The sequence below is a fragment of the Saccostrea cucullata genome, unplaced genomic scaffold, assembly GCF_032062105.1.
Source record: "Saccostrea cucullata isolate Sc308-1 unplaced genomic scaffold, CSIRO_AGI_Scuc_v1 ctg232, whole genome shotgun sequence".
Classification (NCBI taxonomy): domain Eukaryota; kingdom Metazoa; phylum Mollusca; class Bivalvia; order Ostreida; family Ostreidae; genus Saccostrea; species Saccostrea cuccullata.
Window position 1 is genome coordinate 270,817 of NW_026929738.1, and position 20,297 is coordinate 291,113.

Below are 20,297 nucleotides of genomic sequence, written 5' to 3' on the forward strand. Positions count from 1 at the left end.
TTTCTCAAATTTGCAATATTTAATTTGTTGTCTATTTTTAAAACGGGAAGCTAAATTGGGCACTCTTGTGTATAGGAAAACATGGAAACCTGTGGCTTACGTAGACTTCAAATTTTATTTTCATATGAACGATGTAATTCTATATGAAAATTAAACAATTATACAAATTATAGATTTTCAAACCATGAACTTTATTATGGCTTTTACCAGGTTATGAAATCAGCAATCTTAATATAATAAAAAAGGGAATGGAAATCTAAAAAATTACGTTATATTTGAATATAAAAAATTTACCGACGCATGTTCCATACTTTTTTACCATAACAAAAGTTTTCATCCGCACGACAAACAGATAGCATTTTAACAGAAAGGATATGAACTATATATGTATCTGAATTTTTGGAATAAACCGCGATACAGTGTAACCCGCGATATCATGAGAAGCGAGTATGCCCCTTATTTTGGCTTATCAAATTTGTTGTATGTTGGAAATTTTTTACTGATCCCATCCCCCCTTTCATTTTGTTTCCAGTGTCAATGTCTGTAAAAATTGGTTATGATATTCATATTATGCACGCAGTGTCGAATTCGCGAATCATGAAAGGGGAGTGGCAGTTCCGGGTCTGTGTAGCACATAGCCACAATAAAAAATGGTTTATCAAATCTTATATATATTTTGCAAAAGCATAATTACAACTTCTCAGGATAAAAACATTTTTTTACGAGTCACATATACATAAATAAAAAATACACACATATGTACCGCAAACAAACAAAATTTATTTTCATTGAATGCAAAGATTCTGTATTAAATCTATGAAAGTTTTTCCAGAATTTAGATATATAGAAAGCGACTCTATTTTGAATAAAATTTTAATAACCAGTGTGTATAAGAGATGTTTATATCCAGGTTTGCCCTAAACGTAATCTTAATAATTTTTTTTTTCATTTTATTTCTCTTTCCATTTCATTTAGGAAATATTTTCAAAACCTATGCGGAAATGTTCGGTCAAGTTGACATCCTCACACTTTTTGTGAATGTAATTAATGTAGTATCAGGGACCTACATGTATACTAAGTTAGTATATTGGTCCCTGGTAGTATTAAAGTTTGTAAAAAAAAATAGTACTGAAAGATGTTGGAATTGGAACTTATCCCCCCAACCCGAATCAAACAATTGTTTTCTTTTTGTGTTTTATCCCCCCCTTTTTTTTTGTTTTTGCTTATCAAATACTTTTCAAGTTCGTTTATCCCCCCTTTTCAAATTCGATTCTAGGTGACTGCTATGTTAGCGATTTTCGTAAATAAGAGACTTAGCATAACAAAATCAACTTGTTTTAATAATGGGGGGTTGAATATGTACAAAATAGATAATTTATTATAACATCTGTGTATTTTAAGTGATTTAATCCAAAATAATACATTCGGTTTTCCGTTCCGTTCCGCTTTCCGTTCCGTTTTGTTCCGCGTTTTACAGTTGTACTAATCTTGATGAATATGTAAAAAATGGGTATAAAATTAAAAATGTACAGTTGTATTAATCAATTAGATTCTATATATATTTATACATCCTCACAATTTATTCAACACGAAATCTAAGAAATGACTGACCCCTGACGTTGTGAGGATGATATTTATATGAAATCTAAAAAAAAATGACTGGTCTTTTCAAACATTTGGAAAAAATAACATTTTGGATTCTTTCAGCCTGACAAGATTATCATATTAAAGAGAATGACTTTGGTATACTGCATGAAGAATTCATTAAATCACTCATAATAGTGTCCTTTATTAGCACTGAGGGATTTTTTTGAAAGTACGATTTGGATGGAGAATTTATTTTTAGATGATGACACAATAACCTGATTACTGATAAATGGACAAAGATATTGTTGGTAAACAAGATAATATTTAATTATATCATTATTCGTAACAATACGAAATGAAGCTATGTTTACTTATATTTATGTAAACAAATGCATAATTAATTTTAAAAAAAGGGGGATCAACCCATTTTCCCCAATAAAATGCGTATTTTCCGGTAAATAGTTAAACCATTTTAGAACATCCGGTTGAGTTTCGTAGATTTCCGGTTTGTGAATGAAAGTTACCAGAAATAGACGTAAGGAAACTTCCACTTATGTTAAGTACATTAATGATGACAGAGAATGCGAACTGATGTGAAATTATTTTGTCTGCATGATGTATTCTGGAAACATGTCGGATTCGGATCGTCAAGACAGAGGGACAATGCCTCAGAGGGGAAAAGTGGCAAAAGGTACAGTAGGGCTTCTGGCATATTAATTTAATAATGTTAATTAACAATTTAACATGATTAGGTATAATCGTTACTTGGGTCGTAAACTTTAAAAAAAATTAATAATTTGAAAGTGCTAAAAAATTGATTTTTTTAAGATATGAGAAAGAAGACCGTCGCTCTTGAAGAACAATTGTAATACATGTAATGCAGTTGGTCTTACATGATTATTTAACATATTGTCCTGTAAGAAGGGGTACTTTTCCTATAACATTAGATAAATTGTTTATTTTTATAAGTGGCTACTAATTAATTGATACTTCAAATGCCCTGTTAACACAAGGGTGGGAGATTCAGGAACGTTGTTTACCTGTTTATTCTGAGTCACATTTGGCCTGCAGTGAAAAGGTGAGATGAAAGTTGGACAACAATATTCATGCCAAGAAAATGAATAATTTTAATTTCCCTCAATTTATTTATGCAATTTCTTTAGTTTTGCTTTGTGCACCATGTGATATAGATTTATAGTACCCAACAAAGATTTTTAGCAAGATGTACAAATTTACGAGTGTAGGTAGAAGTAAAATGTTTAGAAGTAAAATGTTTATTATATATTATGATGACTTGCCTACGCCGTTCAACTGTCATTTTTAAAACAAAACAGGGTGCACATGTAGCCTATATTGTAGATATTCATGCTTACATACTTACCTAATGTAGTTCATGAGAAAATATACTGCATTTTATTATGTGGAAAGAAATAGTCCTATATGCTATTATATTGCAAGCCAAATAGCAATAAGTATTTCAATACAGACATACAATACTATATACTTATGTTACAATAATCTAACTGTGTCTCAGGACAAGCCCTCACCATCTAGGACAATATCATTTTGTAGATATTCTATATAATAAAACACAATACAGCTGTCAACATTTGAATAAGCTGGTATTTACATATAGTTTTGTGTTGCTAACCTTGACAATAAAAAATATTAATAGTACATTGTATATTGCTGTATTTATATTTCCTTCTCTGAGTGAAATAGTGACATTCAGGCTTTACATTTTACATTAGGGCAGTATTTGCACTGAAAGGGGGCAAAATTCAAAGGATCAAAGAATCAAAGATTTAAAGTTCACAAATGCCTCTTTATTATATATGGGTTAGTGTCCATATACCGCTTTGTGCTGATGCTGATTGCTTTCAAGGAATTAAGAGTTATGAGGATATAGACCCATTTAAAATCCCCTGTTTATAAATTTTCATAATTTTTGTTAATTTGTCTTTTTATGATGAAGACACCTTTTATAAAGTATGAATTGCATAAACATTTAAACAATTAATGTTTGTAAGTTCTAGTACTGCAAAGAAAATGTGAAGTTAAATCCCATTTCGACAACGTCAGACTGCATAGTACAGTGTGGAGAGCACCCGACTCACATGTAAAGGGTACTGGGTTTAATATCTAGATTCTCATTAAAATGTAATTAGCTTGATAATATTTACTAAATTCTAACAAGCTTTTTACCAACAAGAGGTGGGTATGGAAGTGTGACCTTGCACATAATATATAAAAGTATGTTTTCCAAATGAATTGGTAGCTTAATTATCTTCATTCCTGAAAAAATGGAGCCTCATTCAAAAGACTGTCATCACAAGTGGATTATAACATTTATAAATGTTGGAAACCTTAGTACTTGCTGTTCAGTTGACCATATTTTAAACATACCTATAGTATTTAAACAAATGTTACTACAAGTGTAAATTATGGAGTGTGGGATCAGCTAGAAACAATATTTGTGACATCATTTAATTCTCTTTGTGATTCAATCTATTATCCTACTATTAATGTTTAGAGAAATGTCCATCATCTGAGTGGGCCAAACTCGGCTTGGAAATCTTTTATACACAGATTACACTTTCCCTTAAAGCATAAAATCACACAAAAAGTAATATTAAACATTATAATATATATTGGACAACATTATATTTAATATACAGTAGACTTCAGTGGTGCTTTAAATATAGTCAAAGATATATTGTTTGCTTCATTTCTCATAGAAAAAGAATAATAGAAATGCACTCTAACTTGAGGACGATAGAGTTACTATATTATGCTCTGCTAATAAGTACAGTTAAATCTCATTATCTGAAATTCGAAAAGACCTTGGCACCAAGAAAAAATTGGGATATCGTAGAATTCAAGATAAAAAGGTTTAAAACATAAAGGTAGTTGGGAATTTAACCTCACAACAATATATTTTTGGTATTCAAGGCATCAAAATTCAAGAAAATAGAGTTTAACTGTACATGCATTATGCAATTGTCTCACAAAAACATATTCCTACAAAATTATATCATTTACTATAGCAAGACGTTATCAAGAATATAATATTTTAAAGTTATATCCCGGGTATCAAACTAACAATTGTTTTGAAGGTACAAAAATTTCTCTCATACTTTCTTTTTAAACTTTGTTATGATCAGAAACAATTTGTTTCATGTATAGTCATGGAAGTGTTTTAGCTTTTCTGAGCATTTTTTCCCCTAAGCAACCAACTCCTAGTACATGTATAATTTAAAACATGATGTTTATCTTGATTTCGTCTGATTTGGTACTCACTGAACATTAGAGTAATAAATTCTTCTCCAGAACAACTATTGCAAAGTTACTAAATTTAGAACAAGTATTCATGTAATAATGTTAAGTCAGGCAGGTTTATTGGCTGGTGGGTAGATATTTCAGTGGTAGAGCACTTGTCTAGAGTACTGGGGATTTGGGTTCAAATCCTGGTCAAGTCCATTACACTTTCTAATTTCCTGCTTCATTTGTTGCCATGACCATACCATGACAATTGTAAGACCTGCTAACTAGGGAAGGAGCTGAGTTGGTATCCCTGGGTGTGTCATTTTTAAGGAAGGTGTAATTTGGCAGTTTGACACTGATTTGTTAATAGTGCTCACATATAGGCCCGTAGGTATAGCATGTATAGCAACTAACTAGAGATTAGAGGAATCTGTTGTGAAATTTTGAATTCTACTTTGTTTGTCAAGTTTAATCAAAAAAAATTTAGAATACATAAACTATAATACACTGAAAATGCCTGTATTTAAGTAAGTTTTTGTCATGTTAGAATGTGAGCTGTATATTTAGATGTATACATGTATAACTACATAGATGAGGTTCACAATTTAAAAAATTTTCGTGTTTACTAGTGTGTAATTATCACATAATTTCAGGATTTGTTACATATTAATATGCATGTGTATCATGAATTCATGCCCAGTAAAATTAAAATTAAAAATCTCACAATACATGTACTGCTTGTCTTTCAAAAAGACTTAAAGAGAATTAAAAAAATACATATATTTATTAGGGCCCCGCAAGGACTATAGTAATCACTCTGTCTGTGTCTTTCTTCCGTCCACAAATTTTCTGTTTTTTCCTAATAACTTTTTTTGTGGTTGCCCAATTAAGATCAAATTTGGTATGGTAGTTCAATAAGCAGAAAGACATATTTTGATGCTAAGTTTGTTTCTCTGTGTCCCCTGGTTTGGAGCTGGGGTGGTGGGGTAGATTCCTTAACTTTATATAAGAATGCATTGGCAAAGAGAGATAACTGCTGAAGCTGTTCCCATTGTAAACTGAATGCTCTTTTTGGGATTAATTAGCTTTCCTCCTGAAGAAAATCCAGAGCATTATCTTTATCTGTCACATTGAGATTAATTACCACTTCTGTCTGCAAGTGAAGTTTGTTTTGAAGTTAGTCTATTTGGAATGCTTGAACACTCTGAAATGTGGATGTAAATATAAATGTTTATACTTTATTTTTGTTAAAATAGTTATGATTTCATTGAATTCTTAAAAACAAGAAATAGATAAAAAGAAGATATGTTTTTTATTTCAATAAAAAAAATATTTTTTTTATTTTACTTTTTTCCTTTTATGTAAATTCAAGAATACATGTATTAATTTTTTAGTTGTATAAAAACCCCATTCTATCATACTGAAAAAGTTCTTATTGTAACTTTAGAAGAAAATTGAGAGAGGTACAATTAATCCCTTGGGATTAATTATCTAGCCTGCTGCAGAAAATTTAGTAGGCTTTTCTTTATCTGTCACTTTAAGATTAATGAAAATCTTTGTCTGCAACTGCTGTATGTTTGAAGTTAAGGTCAAGCCTTCATGATATTTGCATTCATTGAAGGCTGGCAGATAAGCTTCATTATTGTTTAAATATACATTCAATGTTAAGTTGTTCTTTACTGCGTAATGTAAATACAAGGATATTATTTACAGGTTTTTGAATATTCAGGAATTATCTTGAAATTTTAAGAATACAGTTGCTGTTGCTTATTCTTCGTAAATTTTTTAATCATTCCATAAGCTGCACCCTTATAATTCTATCCCATGGCGGGGCCCTTGCTGACTGGTCAGTTTTCTAGTTTATTATTTATTTTATGTATTTGTATTGTGTTATACATATCTCGTAGTTTGGAAATTTTGAAGTTTGAATCTTTATTATATATTATCATGATTATATTTATGGTTATATTTTTATAGTTCGCCAAGAATTCATGGTTCACGAGGATGGAGCGATGGCGTACCAGGAACAGAATGAAGAATGTGAGTCATAAAGAATCGGTTACAACAGTTCCTACTTCTGACCTTATCTTTTCACGTTTTATCGTGGACACGGTCATTATTGTAATACATAACAAATCTAACAATATAATAGTTTGTGATCATTATTGTAATATATAACATCTGTTGTAATAGTTTATGCATACCCAGGAGGAATCTTGTATATCTCCAATTTTACTATTGAGCCCTTAGAATGTTGTACTGATAGTGTAAAAGTATAATAAAACAATATTTACATGTATGTATATGCCTGGCATGCATGTAAATTGTATCTGGATAATATATTGGAAAATGCTCATTCTCATTTAGCACTTCATTACATGGTATCATTCGATCTGATATGTTACCTGTTCTGGTATAGGGGTGAATTAAAGTTCATGTAATCATTTGGCCATTATATTGCAATTTTATAAAGAAGAAGCTTCTATTTATGTACTAAGATGATGGAATAGATAAAACAGCTGAATTATAAGAGAGAAATATATAAGTACGTATTTTACTCTTGTACATGCAGATATGACTCATTATTTAGTTCATTTTTTTCGTATGAACTTCAATTCATTTTTATGAAAGTCATTAAGTGTGAGAAAGTAAGAAACAGAACACTATCTCTATAATCTAAAGAGTCTGAAGAGAATTAACAGCATTATGATTCACTCCCATATAAACGATGATGACTAAACATGTATACTAAGTGCCATTATTGTAATATTATATTTACAGTTCCTCTAAGTGCTGTTATTATGTTTATGTTTATGGTTATTGTTTAAGTTTTAAATGCTGTTATTATCTTTATATTGGTTATTGTTTAAGTTGAGAGACACTATGGCCTGAATAGATTCAACAGGAGAACCGTGCGGGAGGATATTCCCGTGGCCCGTGTGGTACAGACGGAGGAGGAATGTAGACAACAAGAGCAACGCTACCAGGAGTTACAGGCCCTGAATATGCAGTGAGTAACTTTTTAAATAAGAGAACCTATTACAGGGAAATTTTTTTAAAAAATCTCCCCGAAATATTTCCTGTGTAGGTATATTTACTTAAGGTGCAATTTACCTTTAAGCATGATAAGAACAGCAGAAGTTATTCATTCATAGGGGAAAAATGTGCAGAAAAAAAGTCAAGTCAAAACAGATACAATATAATGCATGCCATATGCCCTCAATTTTAAGCTTCTATACATTTGCACCTTAATATTCTCTTACATATATTTATTGGAACCAAAATAATTATATAATATTAAACTGCAAAATCTTTGCATTATTGGAACCAAAATAATTATATAATGTTAAACTGCAAAATCTTTGCATTATTCAATTCACCATAAAAAATATGCTTGAACAGAGCTGAAGAAGATGCAGAAATAGCCAGAAGAATAGAACAAGATCTGATGGGGGAGGAGGCAGCTCAGAAGAGGCAGAGGGAACAACAGGATGAGGTTAAATGTCAAAAGTTCATCAAAATTCAATTTATATAGGTCAAGGCTACAGTGGATATTTTCAAGCTAGTTGATCACTATAGACTCAGTGTATATCTCAGTGATGATTTTCTTTTCACAGAATACAGGGCTGTTAATTTAGAAGTGTAAAAATCTTCCTCCTCAACTGATAATTAAGCATTAAGAATAGATTCATGCACTAGAGAAAAGTGTCTATATGTATTTGTTAAGTAGGTTTCAAAAATATTGCTAAAATATGCTCAGATGAACATTTTATCAAATGTGCCTTTTAAATAGACCAAAGCAGTTAACAGACAATGAGAGATTTACGCTTTTGTAGGAAATGGCAAGAAAAGCTTTTGAAAAAGAACAACAAAGGTATGAGAAATACATGGAAAAGAAGAGGATTAAGGAACTGAAGAGGGAGAGGGAGATCTTGGAGCAGCAGCTTCAGCACAGTTCAGAGGTCGCGGGGCTGGTGGCCAGGTCCCTACCCCCAGGTACATACACAGACGATCCAGTCTAACCTTAGGCTCCTTAGCATCCAGTCTAACCTTAGGCTCCTTAGCATCCAGTCTAACCTTAGGCTTCTTAGCATCAAGTCTAACCTTAGGCTCCTTAGCATCCAGTCTTACCTTAGGCTTCTTAGCATCCAGTCTAACCTTAGGCTTCTTAGCATCCAGTCTTACCTTTGGCTCCTTAGCATCCAGTCTAACCTTAGGCTCCTTAGCATCCAGTCTAACCTTAGGCTCCTTAGCATCCAGTCTAACCTTAGGCTCCTTAGCATCCAGTCTAACCTTAGGCTCCTTAGCATCCAGTCTAACCTTAGACTCCTTAGCATCCAGTCTAACCTTAGGCTTCTTAGCATCCAGTCTTACCTTAGGCTCCTTAGCATCAAGTCTAACCTTAGGCTCCTTGGCATCCAGTCTAACCTTAGGCTTCTTAGCATCCAGTCTAATCTTAGGCTCCTTAGCATCCAGTCTAACCTTAGGCTTCTTAGCATCCAGTCTCTTACCTTAGGCTCCTTAGCATCCTAACCTTAGTCTAACCTTAGGCTTCTTAGCATCCACTAATCTTAGGCTCCTTAGCATCCAGTAGCTAGTCTTACCTTAGGCTCCTTAGCATCCAGTCTTACCTTAGGCTCCTTAGCATCCAGTCTTACCTTAGGCTCCTTAGCATCCAGTCTTACCTTAGGCTTCTTAGCATCCAGTCTTACCTTAGGCTCCTTAGCATCCAGTCTAACCTTAGGCTTCTTAGCATCCAGTCTTACCTTAGGCTTCTTAGCATCCAGTCTAACCTTAGGCTTCTTAGCATCCAGTCTTACCTTAGGCTCCTTAGCATCCAGTCTTACCTTAGGCTCCTTAGCATCCAGTCTTACCTTAGGCTCCTTAGCATCCAGTCTTACCTTAGGCTTCTTAGCATCCAGTCTTACCTTAGGCTCCTTAGCATCCAGTCTAACCTTAGGCTACTTAGCATCCAGTCTAACCTTAGGCTTCTTAGCATCAAGTCTAACCTTAGGCTCCTTAGCATCAAGTCTAAATAAACCTTAGGCTTCTTCTTTGGCTCCTAGCCATGTTTGTGTAAATTCACCCTTTCTGAAGGCTTCTAACCTTAAAAATATTTACCTTAGGCTTCCATTAACCTTCTTCTGAGCTACCTTAGGCTCCTTATATTAACCTTAGGCTCCTTGGCATCCAGTCTAACCTTAGGCTTCTTAGCATCCAGTCTTACCTTAGGCTCCTTAGCATCCAGTCTAACCTTAGGCTCCTTAGCATCCAGTCTTACCTTAGGCTCCTTAGCATCCAGTCTAACCTTAGGCTCCTTAGCATTCAGTCTAACCTTAGGCTCCTTAGCATCAAGTCTAACCTTAGGCTCCTTAGCATCCAGTCTAACCTTAGGCTCCTTAGCATCCAGTCTAACCTTAGGCTCCTTGCATTCAGTCTAACCTTAGGCTCAGTAGCCATGCTTTATTTTCAATGTAACATTCCCTGACCTAGTCTTGATTGGCTTGATTCACCCTCATTTGAAATAAATTGCTTCCTCCTCCATGTTTGTGTGAATTCACCCTCTCTGAATTGACTTAAAAAGATTTACTTCCATTTTCCTGAGCTCAGTAGATTCAATAACCCCTTGTGTAAACTTAAGAAACATTGAAATTATTTAATTCAGATTCATTCTCCATTTGGTAAGCTAAATAGGTTGACTCTTGCCTTGTCAGAGCTCAATAGATTCACTTTCTTAATAGATTCACCTTGTTAACTTAAGAAAGATATTGAAATGTATTTAATTCTCAGATGAAGTAGTCACTTAATCCATTAAATGATACTGTACATTACAGATGTGGTGGGTGCTAATGAAGCTATGAGAGAAGTCAGGCTGAATAATGGAGCAGTGGACAGACAAACTCAGAACTACCAACATTCTAGGTAAATCAAACTCAGACAATTAAAAAAAATACCAACATTCTAGGAAAATCAAACTCAGTCAAACTCAAAACTACCAACATTCTAGGTAAATCAAACTCAGACAAATTAAAAACTATCAACATTGAACAATCTCAGCACTACCAACATTCTAGGTAAATCATACTCAAAATTATACAAAATTTTATGTAAATCAAACTCATACAAACTAGAAAAACTTCTAACTTTCTAGGTAAATCAAACTCAGACAAACTCAAAAAACACCAACATTTTAGGTAAATAAACTCAAAATTATAATGTACCAACTTTCTTGGTAAATCAAACTCAGGCAAAGTCAAAACTACGAACATCCTAGGTACAGTCAAAATCATACTCAAAATTATACCAACATTCTTTTTGAATCAAACCTAGACAAATAGTTTTGTTAGTGTCCTAAAGAATTTTGCGAGGAACTACAAATCTTACATTAGTTACTATCAAATGTTTACATATTGATATGAAGCAGTTACACTGTCACTCTGTGTCTTCTCATAACTACTGTGGTCTTGCTTCATTTTATCAAACAGTATCTCTTTGTCTTATATCTTGATGGGGTTCATTTGAGCTTACCCAAGCAAGAGATTCAAGTGGACTATTCTGATCAAAATTTATGGTCTTCACTCTGCACACCTATCTGAACAAAACTTAAGTTTTTTGGACATATCCATGGTATTTACGATATTGGTATTTCCGATACCAAAGTTCAACTGAATTCAGAAAAAAAGCCTTTTTATTCCCCCCCTCTTCGAAGAAGGGAGTGATATTGCTTTGATGCAGTCTGTCTCTCAATCCACCATCTGTTTCCGTTCATTTTCTTCGTATTGGTTGGACATATTGAAATGAAATTGATATACAGATTTATCATAAGAATATCCAGGTCAATTACATGTAAGTTCTGTTTTGGATACAATCAAGCCATTTTTGACCAAGTTATGCCCCTTGGACTTAGAAAAATTCCAATTATTTGCAGTTTCTGTTCATTTTCTTTGCAGAAGGTGCACAAATTAAAATGAAATTTGGTATACAGATTTATCATAAATATATGTAGGTCAAGTTCTGTTTTGGCTTAGATTGAGCTATTTTAGACCGAGTTATGCCCCTTGGACTTAAAAAAAATTCTAATTATTTGGGGGAGGGGGCATAAGTGTTTTACAAATATCTCTTGTCTTCTATTGTTTTTATAACTATGGCAAAATTGTCTTATTTCTAAGGAGCAATTTTAACCAAACTTGGCACTTCTTATGTGAAGGGGATCAGTTTGGAAGGGGCCCTTTTCCAAGGGGAGATAATTATGAATTAGAGAAAAATTAATGGCATTTTTAAAAAATCTTCTTCTCAAGAACCACTGGGCCAGGAAAGGTGAAACTCATGTGGTCATACCTAAGACGTAAACAAAGGTAGGAATATATAGGAAAAATCTTTTCCTTCAAGAACCACTGGGCCAAGCGCTCGGCACTAGAAGTTTGAAAGTCACGGGTCTACCCAAGTTTTACGGAAAAATATGACCTTAAAAACGTAGGTCCCAAGGGTGGGGCCAAAATGGCCGACCCAAGTTTTACATAGGAATATATAGAAAAATCTTTAAAAAATCTTCTTCTCCAGAACCACTGGGCCAGGAAAGATGAAACTCATGTGGAATCATCCTCAATTTGCTCAATGGCCCTCGGGGCTAGGGTGGGGCCAAGTGCCAAGTTTTACATAGGAATATATAGGAAAAAATCTTTAAAAATTTGAAGCCCTTCACCGGCATCAGATATATGAAACCTTTTAAAATCTTCTTTTCATATGAGTGAAAAATTCTCAAGAGGGACGTTAAACAATATACAATCAATCAATCAATCTTATTTCTAAGAGTTTCATTGGGTTGGATACAGTTTCATATTACCCTTCTTTCCCCCAAATTTATTACACACATATGAAAATAGGGGAAGTCTCATATCATCTTAGAAACAAGAACATTATGATTAATCAACTCATTCTGTATAAATTTTCCTTTATAAATATGTTAATTGAGTTGTGCTGCTGAAATGGTCACTGGGGCCAGGTTAAAACATATAAAATTATATCATCATGACTTAGTGAGCATTGTGGACCATTGGGTCTGTTTCATGTATTTCATGCATAATTGACAAAAAAACAGGAAACTTTTGATAGATTGCACTTTTATTTCAGAAATAAAAACAAATGTGTCATATAATGTACATTTTGAATAGAACTGGAAAAATAAGGTAACAATTAAAAAGAAGTGTGGAAGTTTTGCTACAATCTGTTAGTCTGTACTTGGAGTTTCCCAGTCTTAGAACTTACAGCTCGGTTAGAACATTGCTATTGCCATTGAACAATTTAAGACTTGCACTAAATTTGACAGTTCTAAGACTGATTTCTTGTGACATATGCATGCCATAATGTATATCTCTATAGATATCTGTATTTTATTTGTATAATTTGATTGTATGTATGTAATTGTTACCAGTAGTATGATATTTTATTTGGAATTTTACTTGTATGTTTCTGAAATCTAGCTTAAATTTATTTTTTAACAAGTTGATGTCAATGTAAACAGTCACAGTGGTTAGAGAATTTACTAACATATTATTTGGTCTTGTTTCATTATCTTCTTATTTCAAGAGCTTTCTGCATTATGATGACATGATTTCAAATATAGTTCAGGTATATTGGAAATGATAAGAATATGGATATTGCTCTATTTTATATTCAACATATGTTAACAAAGCCAGAGGCACAAGGGTTTTATTTTTTTATCTAGGTTTGTCTAAGCACTTGCTGTAATTTTCTTCTCAGTTTAAGATTTGTCAAACAATATCAGAACAATTTCTAGCATACTTGTACTTGCCACAATCTATGTTAAAAGTAAAAATAAAGGGTATTGTCTTCATTTAAAGTGGAAAGGGGGGTCTAAGGTAGAAAAAGTCACAAAAAACCTTTGTATTGGATAAAAAATTACCGTAAAGGTGGTAATTTTAGCGAGACGCAAATTTAGCGATTTGTCCTTAAAAACTGGTATTTTATTTTTAGCGAAATGTAATATTAGCGATTATAAAATGCTCACTAAAGAAGCTATTACAAAGAAGACACAATTAATTTTTTGTGATATTCAATTTTAGCGATCTCAGCACCCTAGCTAATAATGCCAAAATTAAATCCTCGCTAAAAATTCTGCTTATACGGAATTAAAAATTTTCCATTGATGTTTAACATCAAAAGAAAAAAATATGAATATAGACACTAGTATTTAATATCTAAAAAGGTATTGAAACAAATAAAATAGCATAAGGCTATAATGTTCATGCAAAAATACACAAGCAACATTGCATAGCATAAGTTGAAATTATGGTTTTTATAACGAAGGTTAGATCAAAGTAGGCATTTTCCTTCAATAGATTGATTTATAGGTGGTCATTGTGTCAAATAGGCCTTTTTCTTCCTTGTCTATTTTTTTGATGTGTCACTTTAACAAAGTGCAAAAATAAGGAAACGTACATTCCGCATTGATCTGATTAAGTTGTTGTTGACATTGTTACAACTAAAATTAGGATGGAAAAGACTGTTTTGCATGTGATAGTAATGAATCATGATTATAATGAATAGTTCAAATTTTGAAGATATTAATCAACTGAAGAGTATTTGACTTGTATAATTTTTAACAGAAAATGACCTTACCAATAAGACAGAACAAATCTTATTGCAAAAATTGGTTTGTCATTTGTAGGTTTATTTGAGAAGGGAAGTTCATGTAGCTTGAACCTCTATTAAGTGTTCATTACCCAGACAAAGTCCAATATTGGCCAACTGGTTTTACATACGTAAATCACTTTTAATTCAAGAGAACTTTATTTTTGTGTAATTTCAGGTAGTGTGTTTCAAATCATGAGTTTGGCCGACAAGTTTTACATAGATATATATGGAAACCTTTTAAAATCTTCTTTTCAAGTATTTAGATTCTAGTTTGTTCATATATATTATTATTAAAGATTATACATGTAGTTTAAAACATTGTTCAGAATTCATGAAAATTTTGACTTGCTCTCAAAGCCCAAAATCTTTCTCATGAAAATAAGGTGTTTCAAAAAGTTTGTGATGTACAGTAAACAACATATTGTTATCACTGTATACAACTAATTTATTAGAGATTTACATGGTTTATTTTTGAGAAGATAATTCTGTAAACCTTATTTTCCACAGAGTGACACATACAGGAAGGATTGAAGATGACGGTGATTTTTCTGACTTTTATCCCCATCTACCAGAACATGTGGACGAGAACCAGAGAAGATTTATACAGGAAACAGCTGATGAGGTATGTACAGGAGAGTATTCTCCAACATTTCGGATAATTAATTAATGAATACAGCCAAGAAATCATATATGAATACAATATATGGCATAGAAGTGTGTAGCGCTAATTCATGAATATGCCAAATACATGTACTTTATACCCAGTGATTGCACTTAATTTTGAATACCCCATTATGTACGTGTACAGTATTACAGGTATATTCAAGAATTTTTAAAAAAGACATTGAATTTAAAGCACCTATTATTATGTACTTATTACTTTCAGGAATTGGCTCGATTATTACAAGAGCAGGAACACAAGGTAGGGAAAAAATGTTTATATTCATTTGTCTTTTCATGTAATTCAAGTGTTGCTTCTTGAAAAGTTTCAAATGAAAAATCCTTGGACTGTGTTAAGGTTTGTAGGGCTGCAGGTCTATCATTTTAAGCTCACATATGCCAGAAGCTCAATTGAGCTCTTCTGACTGAAAAGAAAACTTGGATTTTAAAGATTAGTTAAGTCCTCAATATAAAATCAAAAGTGCTTGAATCATGAATTGTAAGTTGAATGAATTACATGTATCAACATATCATTATAAGAATGTTGACTCAAGCAAGCATAGTTGCCCATAAGTCTTTTCTTTAAATCGCTGGATGATGATTCTAACATTTTACATGTACATGTATTTACTAACTAGATTTATATTAAGTGTTAAATTTTGCATACATTTTTGTCTTTGTAGCGAAGTAAAGCTGAAGTGGATCGCAATAAACTAAGAGAGATAGAAGAACAAGATGAAAGACTTGCTAAGATCATTCAAGAACAGGAAAAAATTAAACTAAAGAAAGCCAAACAGAAAAAGAAAAAAGAACAGGAAGAAAAAAACAAACAACAGGTATTATTTTGATATTGGCTACAAACTGTACTTTCCATCTAGCCCTATTGGTATGCAGTACTGATACAGACAAAATGCAATAGATCTGTATCCAATTTTTCTTCTTAATTTAGCAGGTTACAAACCCAGCAACACGACCACTTCCTGATTTACCAGGTCAAAGGTCAGATATTCCAGTTCAAAGGTCACATGACCACCACAGGCTTCGGAGAGACAGTTTCCTTCAGTCCCTGAACAATGGACCAGCGGATAACTCGGGAAGTCAGAGAAGTCCAGAAAATCACAATTCCAGTGCACATTCCTCCCAATCCCATGGTGCTTACAATTCCTCCCAAAGATCTAACATTTCCCAAAGAGCTCCGAGAATGGACCAAAGACTGCCCTCTCGAGGCGATAGCTCGGCCAGTAGTGTCCAGAACGTAGAGAGATGGCTGGAGAACTCGGTGATGGAATCTCAGGGTCCCCCACCCCGAGGGAGGATACACTCCAACAGGTCCGACCTGAGTGACCACGTCCCCTCCCTCTCCCCACCTGGTAGTTACCATAGTGATGAGGAAATACCTTACAGGTAGATTAATTTAAACAAGCCTTTGGTATTGATGATTAATACCAAGTCATTTCGATAAAAAATCAGTAAACGTAAGCTGGGTGATATTTTGATTTTTTTTTTTTTTATCGCTCAGACCACCACCACAACAGTCGAGGGTCTCGTCGCGACCCCCAGAAGAAAATCACTATGCAGTCAGCAACCCTATGCCGTTCAACATAGCAGCAGCCATTGACCCTACCTACCATCGCCGAGCGCATGAATTCCAACAAGATGAGACGGAGGCTAAAGTCCCAGTAACCCTGGCCAGTTCCCTGCCCGTCAGAGGTAACGTATGTTTGTCTGTTGTGTCTGGGCTTGGAATTCACTCAAATCACTCAGAGCTCTCCACACTACCTTTGTCTTAGAGTAACATATAGAAGAATTCCTTTGAATATTCTCAAACCTATTAAACATTTTTTGGGGCAAAAGTTTAATAATTTTTGCCTTTGTATAGATCTACCTTTATTTTACAACCTGTTAAAAAAGAATTTGAAGATGCTATTTCTTCATTGATGTAACAGGAAATCGAAAACTTTATAGATCACAAAGAAATCCATTTGAATACAGTTAAAGAATAAAGAAAAAGAAAAACAATATTTTGACATAAGCATGGAATCCTTCTTACAATTTGTCTCTTAAACATTCTTCTAAATCAAAATCATGGCATAAATTTTATACAGTCTAAATTTTTGAAATAATTTGATCATGTAAATGCATGAAACTTTTACTGTACATTTCCTGTAGATTTATTGTGACATCATTTCTGTGTACCGTTTCATTCAGCACACTCCATCGGGTGTCGTGGACCTGTAGTCAAAACAAATTTGTCTTTGTGTCTTTGTCTGTTTTTCTGCTGTTAATTACCTGAGAGAAGTTTGGTGTGAATGCACTAACCAGTTTAACCTTTGACACAGAAACAGAACTAGAATGGGACCCCTCTCTCCGCGGAAGCCTTAGGCGACCAAAAGGAACGTGGAATCAAATGGCCTTTCAGAGAGGATTTATTGGGGGTATGAAGGTTCAATGAATGAATACGTGAACAAACTTAGCATTTACTACTTAATTGTTGTTTTGTGTAAGATGATTTTATAATCCAACTATTGTTATGTATTTAAATGTTTTAATTTTGCATCATGGTTAAAATTTTAAAAGAGCTTGGCCATAAAAAAAAGAACTATGTTTAGTTTGTAATGGTACATTTAACACAAGGGGCACAGTTGAATTTATTTACATGTAGATGACAATTCGGAGTATCTGTCATAGAAGAATGTAAAACAAGAAATTAAAATTTTAAGAAAAATAAGAATCTCAAGATAAAAAGTTTGAATCTAATATTTCTTTTAAAATTAATATGGTTTTACTAACTGTTTATAGAATAGATTCCTATATAGAAGGTAGATAGATTTTTTTTGTTCCATAATAACAGTATGTACATGTATATGATAGCACCAACATATAGATTTACGTAGAGGTGCATGCATGACTTCTCTCATCTCTGAATGTTCAATGCACACTTATCCAGACACTGAAAGTTGTTAACTGAACTTGTTGTATCACTTTCATCCATTCTATGTGTCTTTATTCATCAGAAAAAATAACCGATTGTTGTGAATCTTCAACTGATATAAAGGGTCATTCTAGTCACACAAATAAGCAGTCCTCCTACATAGGAGTTTAAAGAAAAAAATATTGAATTCATAATTTATTAGATTTTTTAAAATTTGTATTTATTGCTTTTCCACTAAAAAGAAAGCAGGAGCAGAAATTGAATACATGTACATGCATTTCTTATTGACAAAGCCATAGGAGCAGAAATCACTTTCTTTGTTTTATGGAAACATTCCCCCCAAACACTGATGCCATTATCTATGGGTCCTTTGCAGATACTGGGGTATCAAGAGATGACAACTTTTCACAAGAAGGATCAGTTATATCGCCATGGCAACCTGTTCAAGGTCAGAAAAGGTCGACTTTAGATAAACAGAAGAGGGCATCTACCGGTAATGCTAAACACGACAAAGTGAAGGGAAACTGCAAGCAGCAGTGAAACGTATGTTTACCAAGAACTGATTTTGAAGCAATATTGGGACCAAACAGTCAGCCAGAATTGAATATAACAGAGAGAAGAAATGACTGTAACAACATAGCTACAAAATATGATTTTCACTAAGTAATATATCTCTTTGTGATGTTCCACTTACATCTTGGCAGTTCTCAGTTTTACATTTTGAAGTTTTTCTGATCATGTTCAAAGCTTTAAAGACCATTTTCCATTTATTTTTTAAAAAGAATAATGAATTTCTATTTCACATTACATGTTATATTTATCATGAAGAGGCGATTATTTCAAGTATTGATTTCAGAATATATAAAGGACTGTACATGTATTTAAAAAATTTAATTTTAGGGCAACATATTCAGTCATTTCAAAAAGTTGAAAAGACTCGAAAGTTAAAATTTTGTGTAGAAATTAGAAGTTCGATATCCTTGTGTTTATACAGATTTTACTTCAATGAAATATAGAATATGTTCTTTAAAAAAAAAATTTATATAAGATAAGGAAAAAAAAGTTTGGGAATACTTGTTTGGGTTTTGAATAACATTTTATGTCTTCCTAGTGCTTTTTATTACAGCCACAGTAATCATTCACCATGTAGGTCTAGAAGCTTCACAATTTTGCTTGATATGAAATATAAAATAAAAATAAATTTTAAATATTATAACAAGAATCATATTGCAAGAGCTTTCTATGTAGGTATTGGGGTCTGCTAAGTAATGGCATCTGTGCAATATTTAATGTCTTGATATTTACTATTTTTCATTTTTTTTTGCTGAAAACAAGTTATTTTCTCATAAAAAATACAAGGATTTTGAAAACTAATCAAAAGTCTTTTTCTAATGTTGATACAGTTGAAAATCATTATCTTGCTCATTGATATGTTGAATACATTAAGGCGTATGTTGAAGTAAGTTGATGATCCAAACATTTTTAATGAATATGAATTCGAGTTTTTGAATCCTCAGATTTCTACAGTGTATATTTTCCTTCCCCCTGTTTAAGACTTTTAGGTATGACTGTACTGTAAATGACTATATCACAGGGTAATTTGCAAAAGTGAAGAGCTGCCATTGTATGATTTTACAAACTCTAACATCATTTATTTTCATGGGATCAAATTTTATCTCATGGAAGAGAAATTGTAGAATATTAATATGTCTTGGAATTTAAACATAATTTCATGGAGGACATAAATTGTGGGTCTCTTCATACCAGAAAGATTACCGCCCCATGAAAATGAAAGATTTCACAGTGTTGTTATATGAGCAGTCTGAAATGTTTTTCAGAAGTATTGAATACAGAGCTGTGATAAGGAATAATCGTGGTGTATTTGTTAGCAACAGTTTTGAGGGTTTTGTCTGGTTTTAACTGAAAGTGTTGTGAATAGTAATAAACTGCAAACAGATAGAATATTGACCAAGTACTTGAAAATTTTCTATACATCCCATAAAAAAATATATGAAGCTGAAATATAACAAAATATTATTGAGTGTTTTTAAAGTGATTTATTTAATATTATATATATACACTTAGATTTCTTCATTTATTTGTGTGAAACATTTTTAAGTTTGACGTGAAATTACATACATTTCAAGTTAAATAACAAATTTAACAAAATCGATATTGGTAACTACCATTATGCAAATTT

The 20,297-nt window shown here is 32.8% G+C and overlaps 1 protein-coding gene across 3 annotated transcripts; it reads left to right on the forward strand.

The window, feature by feature from the left end:
• Positions 1-2,053: 2,053 nt before the first annotated feature.
• On the forward strand, positions 2,054-20,255 carry LOC134282082 (uncharacterized). 3 transcript variants are annotated; one of them, XM_062764528.1, is made up of 13 exons: positions 2,054-2,278; positions 6,829-6,891; positions 7,723-7,861; positions 8,254-8,347; positions 8,688-8,847; positions 10,686-10,773; positions 15,013-15,127; positions 15,392-15,427; positions 15,849-16,001; positions 16,118-16,569; positions 16,685-16,875; positions 17,505-17,600; positions 18,474-20,255. In XM_062764528.1, exons 1-13 carry the CDS (start codon positions 2,200-2,202, stop codon positions 18,635-18,637), a joined length of 1,830 nt encoding a protein of 609 aa, XP_062620512.1. In that variant the 5' UTR covers positions 2,054-2,199; the 3' UTR covers positions 18,638-20,255. The 3 variants fall into 3 exon arrangements, with proteins under 3 accessions (XP_062620512.1, XP_062620511.1, XP_062620513.1); XM_062764527.1 differs by having other exon boundaries at positions 2,056-2,278; positions 16,115-16,569; XM_062764529.1 differs by lacking the exon at positions 17,505-17,600 and having other exon boundaries at positions 2,056-2,278; positions 16,115-16,569.
• The last annotated feature ends 42 nt before the right edge of the window (positions 20,256-20,297 follow it).

What these genes read in the sequence shown, in the direction of transcription:
- LOC134282082 (XM_062764527.1), top strand. Translation starts at nt 2,200, where the DNA reads ATGATGTATTCTGGAAACATGTCGGATTCGGATCGTCAAGACAGAGGG. An exon ending in GGCCAGGTCCCTACCCCCAG is followed by an intron (nt 8,848 to 10,685) that starts GTACATACACAG and finishes TGTACATTACAG; the next exon opens with ATGTGGTGGGTGCTAATGAA. An exon ending in TACAGGAAACAGCTGATGAG is followed by an intron (nt 15,128 to 15,391) that starts GTATGTACAGGA and finishes TATTACTTTCAG; the next exon opens with GAATTGGCTCGATTATTACA.